This window comes from Bombyx mori, chromosome 11 (genome assembly GCF_030269925.1).
Source record: "Bombyx mori chromosome 11, ASM3026992v2".
Classification (NCBI taxonomy): Eukaryota; Metazoa; Arthropoda; class Insecta; order Lepidoptera; family Bombycidae; genus Bombyx; species Bombyx mori.
This window is the reverse complement of record NC_085117.1, coordinates 12,890,912-12,899,457: the sequence shown is the minus strand read 5'-3', so window position 1 is coordinate 12,899,457 and position 8,546 is coordinate 12,890,912. Positions and strand designations below refer to the sequence as shown.

At 34.1% G+C, this 8,546-nt stretch overlaps 2 protein-coding genes across 2 annotated transcripts; both read left to right on the top strand.

Annotated features, from left to right (window-relative positions):
• Positions 1-774: 774 nt before the first annotated feature.
• LOC105842386 (neuropeptide-like 4) lies at positions 775-1,812 on the top strand. Its single transcript, XM_038014171.2, has 2 exons — positions 775-960; positions 1,428-1,812. The coding sequence occupies exons 1-2, from the start codon at positions 859-861 to the stop codon at positions 1,623-1,625; spliced, it is 300 nt and encodes a 99-aa protein (XP_037870099.1). The 5' UTR covers positions 775-858; the 3' UTR covers positions 1,626-1,812.
• Positions 1,813-3,753: 1,941 nt separating this feature from the next.
• Positions 3,754-4,594, top strand: CPH24 (cuticular protein hypothetical 24). The gene is made up of 2 exons (NM_001173282.1): positions 3,754-3,794; positions 4,050-4,594. Exons 1-2 carry the CDS (start codon positions 3,780-3,782, stop codon positions 4,509-4,511), a joined length of 477 nt encoding a protein of 158 aa, NP_001166753.1. The 5' UTR covers positions 3,754-3,779; the 3' UTR covers positions 4,512-4,594.
• Positions 4,595-8,546: the final 3,952 nt, after the last annotated feature.

Genomic DNA, 8,546 nt, shown 5'->3' with positions numbered 1-8,546 from the left:
AGAGCCCCTTGTACTCCTTTTCTGTATCTCATGAATATTGTTCCAAGCTAGACTTGAACTTAATGGCTAGTGTCCACGGAGATGTTTATTGGCATTAAAGTTATTCCGCTCACGGGAATCTTGTCCTCGGCCCCAAAAGCAAAGTATACCTGTTTGTTACTTTAATGCCACTCAAACCTTTTTGGAACGAAGTTCCTTATGGGACGATGCAGAGGGGTACCCTAACCGGGAAAAAACGTCCGTAGCGTAATTTTTTTTCTATTTAGTTTGTTATCAACAGATGTCGCTGCACGTAAATTGAACAATTCCTGAATCGCGGTGACGAGTGACGGCGACTATCAAACCTCAATCAAATGTCCCGGAGCTTGCAAGAGCATTGACGCTGTGGTCTGATATCTTATTAAATAATGCCATATTGGAGTTTCTAATAGACGCTTAGAGACGAGTCGCTAAAATCGCAAAATTCGAAATTTGAAAGGAACGCCGCGCCGGTACACATCCTATTTTCAGATTTTTGGTTACGTAATAAATTATTCTAAGAAATGATTTCGATCAAACGAAATGTCAAATACCAAGTGGACCAGTTTCAGTGTTTAATGATTCATAGAACATTTTCGGAATGGAGTTCAAATATAATATTATGTCTTTTTTTTTAATGTATAAATCGTAAATTGACAATATTTTTCTGTCAACTGTACTAAATAATTAATATATCATTAAAAAATTTTAATAGTGGGTCAAATTTAAACATCCTGTACAATCCTTCTAGTGAGTGCAGTCAAAATATTCAAGTCGCGTTGAATTCCTTATTGCGCACGTGTGATCAAGGTGCGCAGGCGCCGAACTAATGCCAACACAATGGAGGTCATCATCGAATCCTTATATATTAGACGGGAATTGCTAGTCACACCATCAGTCACTCTCCGACGAACTAAACAAACAATCAAAATGTTCAAATACGTAAGTACCAATTGATTTACTCATTTATTAGTAATGTTTTATTTCAAATTATCAAATTAATATTACACATTGGCTACAAATCAACATTGATAGTTATAAAAAATCTTTACAATATTAAATTGTTCTTATATATTAAAAATATATGAATATAAACTAAATGTAAAATACGCGATTGATCGATTTGTATTTCATGGCATTCATTAGTAAATAATGGACTTAATCGATACTATCGATACCACCCTGCCTATTGCTGCCGTGAAGCAGTAATGCGTTTCGGCTTGAAGGGTGGTGCAGCCGTTGTAACTATACTGAGACCTTAGAACTTGTATCTCAAGGTGGGTGGCGCATTTACGTGGTAGACATCTATGGCTTCCAATAACCACTGAACAACAGGTGGGCTGTGAGCTCGTCCACCCATCTAAGCAATAAAAAATAAAAAATTAACTATAGTATTTTCTTTTCTGCAGTTGATCTTCGTTGCTCTCCTGGCTTTCGCATCAGCCAAGCCTCTGCTGGTGAGCTACACGTCCCCTGTAGCTGCTGCATATACTGCTCCGGTCGCTGCTGCGTACACCGCACCCCTGGCGTACTCTGCGTACTCTGCATATTCTCCGGTTGCATACTCCGCATACTCATACGCATCACCATACTCTTATTACATTTAATTAAATAAAAATACGTCTAAATTCATGAAACCAAATATGTTGATGTGATAATATTTTATTTATTTGATTCCAATACAAAAAAGTATAATTCGCGAGTGATTTTTTTTCTGCCTGGCGCTTTAAATCCTGAACTTCAAAGGTGAAGTTTTTTTTCTTTTTCGGAAATAAAAATAAATTATGAAGTACTTTTTGTGTTTCTTCTTATCTGTAACCAGAAACATAGGTTATATATAAATATAGGTTATCAGTAATATAAGTTTCTTAAACGTTCTTCAAAAATAGCATTGTGAAATTGGAAGCCCACCCTTTTTTAATCGCTTGGGAACGTTGCCAAGCGTTATTAAACAAAAATATAGATTAAGTAACAACATTTTATCATTAAGTAACAACATTTTATCAGTACAATAATTTTCTAAAAACAAAAAAAATTCGGAGACTCGACAGTTTTTTTAATCCACTACCTTATTTAGTAGTCGAAGTTAAAACTACAATTAATATACATACATATATTATAATGAATCATTTGAAACGTTGGGGACGTGTGAACGATTTGTGACATTTAATGTTCCAAAACAAATTTGGGCTTGTTTTTCGCAACTCCCACAAGGGAAGATATTTGTATGATAAATATAAATGTCTTTTCCAGGGTTATGGATGTATGTTAAATATATGTATGTGTATAATAAAAATCTTACATTTATGTCCGTTATCTGGTACCTGTAACACAAGTTCTTTACGAACTTAGCACGGGGCCGGTTAACGTGGCGTGATTGTTAGTAAAATATTTATTTATTAAAAAAAAAAAAAATGTTCGATATGTTTTTTTATAATAGAAACTCATAAATATAAAATTGCATTGTTATAAAATGTTATTGTTATATTATAAGTAGGTATAAACGTACTTTTAAAGAAACAACTGATCTTTTTATCAGGAATCAAAATTTAAGATCGTTACTGATATCTAATATCGTCCTGACACTAAAATTCAACAGACTACATCTCAGAATGGACCAATTACTCCCCTCTTGTTAAATATCAAGTTCAAAACCTAGCGTGGTCTAAATAGCTTGGCTTTAAACAGACTTCCATAAACCATCATCATCATGATCCACGACCACTACTGCACTTACTCCTACTGCCTTAGCCGAAGTTCACCACTATAGGTCTTATCAGGAGGTTCAAGGTCCTCTTTGAGTGACCTCTTTGATAGAGAGCTAGCTATGCTTGGAGTACACTGATGGTAGGGCGTCTTGTGAGTCTGCACGGGTAGGTACCACCGCCATGTCTATTTCTGCCGTGAAGCAGTAATGCGTTTCGGTCTGAACGATGGGGCAGTCGTTGTACTGTAAAAACTGAGACGTAAAAACTCATATCTTAAGGTAGGTGGCGGCATTTACTTTGTATATGTCTATGGGCTCCGGTAACTACTTAACGCAGTGGGCCGTGAAGTCGTCCAGCGACCTAAGCAATAAAAATAAAAAGTTTCCCATAAATTGTACTATTTAATAATTAAACTTTAGATATAACAACAACAAAAATTCTAGACTCTACCAAAATTTTTCTCGTGTAACACACAACCTTAAAATTTAAATAGAAATAATTTAATTCACTTCAGTATCATTTACAATATGAGTACACGTTAGCTAATGCAAATATCAAAATTTGGAGTTGTTCAAAACACTCACATTAATAAAAATAATGATAATGATTATACATTTATATTTATAAAATTACTTGACAGGTGATATACAATCAACGTAGAATATAATAATATAAGGCCAGTTCCTTGAGTTATATAAAACAAACAAAATTATCGTTTCAACTCTACATTTGAAAAGTTTATTAAGATTATTTCCTATTATGTATTTCTCCTCTAAGATATTCTTAAATTGGACCCGTTTCATAAACTGGCCTTGAATTGTCACTGAAGATGACAAAATAAAATTGATTTTTATTACATTTTTAAACCCACTTTACACACACATACAAGGCACAAATTTATACATCTCAAAAAGTATCTTAAATCTTTGCCAAAAGTTCTAAATTATTTCTAATGCAGTGCAGGATATGAAGTTGGAGTCCGGTTTTTGGATCTTTCTATAAAATAGTGTACAAGACCATCAACACCATTCAGTCTTTGATTGACACACCACGATGTACACACTCAGAGTAAGTGCTAGAATTAAAGGGTTTATCATTTGTAAAAATCGTTATTATTAATAATTTTCATTATTGTACAATCTATTCGACAATCTAATATTTTAGTATTTTCTGTGTAATGTTGTTGCCACATTCGGGCCATTTGACACGTATTTTCAAAATATGGAATAGGTTACTCAAGTGAAACGTTTTTTTTTAAATTCCTTATATTGAAAATATTCATAAAATCTTTAACTGATTATCGTATTTACTTGTTATTTTCAGGTCCTTGTCGCATTCGCCACTTTGGCCATCGCGTATGGCAAGCCCAGCTTTGGACCTTTGGCCTACTCTGCTCCTCTCGCCAGCTACGCATCCTACGTACCTTCCACCTACGCCTACACCGCTCCGGCCGTCGCCGCCCCAGCTGTAGCTCCTGTTCCAGCTGTGACCACCGCCGCCGTCGCCACCCCAGCTGTAGCTCCAGTTCCAGCTCTGACCACCGCCGCCGTCGCCACCCCAGCTGTAGCTCCAGTTCCAGCTCTGACCACCGCCGCCGTCGCTGCTCCAGCATACCCCGTCCCTCTTACGTACTCCGCCTACGCTCCAGCTGCTTACCCCGTGTCATCCTACGCTGCCTACTCATACCCCAACTACTACAACGCCTACTCTACCTACGCCGGATACTCTCCCCTGACCTACAGCAGCTACTGGAATCCCGCCTCCGTCTACTACAAGAAGAAGTGAACAGTTGAAGTCGCCTATAAGACTAGATGAGATTACTTAGATTAACGATGACATTTTCTACAATAAACATTTAGTATTCCAAAATATATGTATATTTTTTATTCTGTTAAAAAAAAAACCTTGCAGATTTGATTAAAAAATATTTCTTACAAAATAAGTGACAAATGAGTAATTGAAGTATTGAGATATCCAAAAAAGACATTTTGTTTAATATGTTTGTATGGCCCATTGTATTACAAAAACATATCTAACAACAGAACTATTATAGAATATCGGGAGTGGGCTAAATAACTATATAAATTTTTCTGGAATTTGACAACAAAATATATAAATTCAGCTATTGTCCAATTAACCCTAATACCCCGAATAAAATTTAATACTATTTAGAGATCTTAACAAATTAAACTGTAATACTCATGAAAAATGAAATAATGGAAAGAAAAGAAATAACTCGCTTGAGGTTTTAGGAATCGCATCGTAAAAATGCATTGCTAGCACGTTACTATATACTGAAGATCTTAAATGATATTATGAAAGAGTGCCAATTACAAGAATTTTGATAGGTAAGCCTTGTGAAGCCTAGGGCTTTGTTAGACATTAAACTGTTGTGAAATACACATTTGTGTTCATAGGAGAAGCTATATGACGCCTTACTTAGATGATATCAATATGTTCATGGCAACTGGATGAAAATAATCAGAGAGATCTTACTAGAGTTCTCACTATGCCAATCCCAGAACATTTTTGAAAATTTGATGTATGTTCGTAAACATATTGAGGAGTTTCCTAAAAAGTCTGACTTACATAATAGAAATACTAGGAACAAACACAAGCTTGTTGTGCCGATGAGTAGGTTACATAAGATACGAAATTCATTCGGGTGTTTGTCTGTGCGCATGTACAACAAAATCCCACAGGATGTTCAGAACCTACATATACATAGGTTTAAGAAAACTGTTAAAGAACATCTGTGCAATAAAGCTTACTATAAAGTCAATGATTATCTAGAAGATTGCACAAAGTGGGAATGAGTTGCTCGCTCCGGGCATTTCAATATTGCAATAATTGTTACGTTTTATTACTCATTGTTACAAAAAATATTTAAAAAAATCTAATAAAAAAAAACCTCATATTTAAAAAAAAAGACATGCCCGCTGAGTTTCTTGCCAGTTCTTCTCAGGACGGGGGCTAGTTTTTGTGAATTGGCGGTAGTTCTTTTTGACGTTCAACAAGTATGTACTTTCATTTATGCTGAATAATTTTTTTTTTTATTTGATTTAATTTGATTTGATTAGAGGGTCTCTCTGTTTGACTTTGAATCAACTTAAAAGCCTTATTGATTGATATTGTAATATTATTTATTGATTGATATTATTGCTATAGTAATTTGTAGTTGAAACCGAGTTACGCTCATTATTATTGTTTATGTATGATGGGTGAATGTGTACCCAATATTAAGTAGTTATAGAGCCCAAAATCAAATAAATGCAAGAACGTTCCATGAGGCATGCGGTTAAAATCTCAATTGTATTGTATAAACTAGTGTTCCAAGCTTCAAACCAGATAGCTTGATTTTTTTTTTATTGTTTAGATGTGTGGACGAGCTCACAGCCCACCTGGTGTTAAGTGGTTACTGGAGCCCATAAACATCTACAACGTAAATAGCGCCACCCACCTTGAGATATAAGTTCTAAGGTCTCAAGTATGGTTACGACGGCTGCCCCACCCTTCAAACGGAAACGCATTACTGCTTCACGGCAGAAATAGGCAGGAAGGAAGTACCTACCCGCGCGGATTTACAAGAAGTCCTACCACCATTAATTACACAAATTATAATTTTGCCGGTTTTGATTTTTATTACACGACTAGCGGCCCGCTCCGGCTCCGCTCGGGTGCTTAACAAAAAATTCAACGATATTTGACGTTGTTTTATTTTTTTAAATAAAAGAACACTTCTTGTGACATAACTATAATAGTTATATATATGCTGTCGTGACACTCTTTGTAAACAATAATGTGTTCTACAAAGTCGTAGTACATTATTTTATTCTATTATCAATAGTTTTCGCAGGTCACGCGATGTAAAGCATATTAAAATTTTAGGTAATTTTTTTCACCTTGGGTTACGTTATTGAAGTTTTAGTAAGGAATCCTAATTTTTTTTCAAAAAATATTATAGCCTATGTCACTCGGGAATAGTGTTACTTCCAAACAGTGAAAGAATTTTTCAAATCGGTTCAGTAGTTCCGGAGCCTATTCAATACAAACAAACAAATATTTCCTCTTTATAATATTAGTAATAAAGATGTTATTCCTTCACCGTGGAAGTCAATCGTGAACATTTGTTAAATACGTATTTCATTAGAAAAATTGGTACCCGCCTGGGATTCGAACACCGGTGCATCGCTCAAAACGATTGCACCGAACGTCCTATCCTTCAGGCCACGACGACTTCAAACCCCCTAAACTGTAATATTTAGACTATTTATGTGTATAAAGCTGTCTCTTTACAATGAAAATAGTCATATAGATGTGAATAATAAAATTTAATTTGAATATTTTATATCGAGGACATCTTCAGCGTTTAATGTTCAAAGCTAAGCTCGGTGCTCAACTGTCAGACAATTGTTAAATTTACGTAAAGTACGGAATGTTTTGCGGTGAATTCATAGAGTAACGTTAATGGAAATCTGGAAAATAACTTTAAGGTCGTTCGTGAACAAAATCTCCAAAAAAATAAAAATTTTAAAAATTAGAAAATATTGTGAATTTAATGAATATTATGAGATATTTTATTCTTGCAATGTGGAAATTTTACCCTACTTTATGTAATATACTCGCAAGAGATTTTTTATAAATACATTTCTTTGTATATAAACCAGAGTATAGTTACAACTATTACAATACAATACAATACAATACAATACAATACAATACAATACAATACAATTACAATTACAATTACAATTAAAATAATTAACAAAACACACACAGAACATTCAAATGTAGTTTATTCTGCATAAACTTTAAAAAAGAACTTTCTGAACTTGTCTTATACCATATTTGATGAAGAATAGCGCTTGGCTTTATTATTAATATCGATTAATATCGTTTGATTCTTTAAAATTATATGCATAAATTAAAGTCTGAATTTGTGACAACCCACCAGGTGTATTAAAACATTTTGATTCCGTGAATCATAAATCCGTCATCGATGTGTTTTTGTTTATTAGGTATTACTGACTTTTTGCTTCTAATCATAGGAAAAGTTAAGGGTTTGAACTAAGTTTATACGGATGCTTATAGCAACCATCAAAATGTAAATTATTTTATTATTATTCTATCATTATGTTTGATATTACGAAAGGTAGGTAAGTAATATATACTTTTAGGCGCACAATGAGTGCCAAACTTACCGGGCATAATGGAAATTGATAAAAGGGGTTTTACGGGATCAATTTTGATAAACTTGGCCATTCAATATTTTTAACATAAATACTCTTAGTCGGGAATCTAGCCGTTAATTTGAACCACATTATGTAAAAGATAAACATATCCTTTCAGAATATCCCTATTTCAGATTTATCATCAACCCGTCGGCGGAATGGTAAAGTTTTGACATATCCTTTGTATTTAAAAGCCATGTCAAAAAGTCAATGTCAATTTCAATATAATGCTTAATATCATGATTGTGACCTTATTGTCTGTTTCGGGATAGTAAACAAAAATGCATCACAATTTAAGTATCGCGTCACTATTTAAAGTCCGGTAGTTTCATTAAATCTATATTCCGACTAATCATACGCAAAACAAAACGATCACACCATTATTTATGAATAATTTAAGTGTCATCTATTCACATAAGTCCATCTCCAAAGAAGGAGAAAAAAAAAATTGCAATCTTCAGAAGATCGTAATTAATTATTACTAAATATTCAAATATTAGGTCAGAGTCCGGTTTACAAAATTTTGTATAAAATGGTGCACAAAAGAGTGCAAATCATCATTCAGTCTTCGGCAGATTCAGAGAGACAC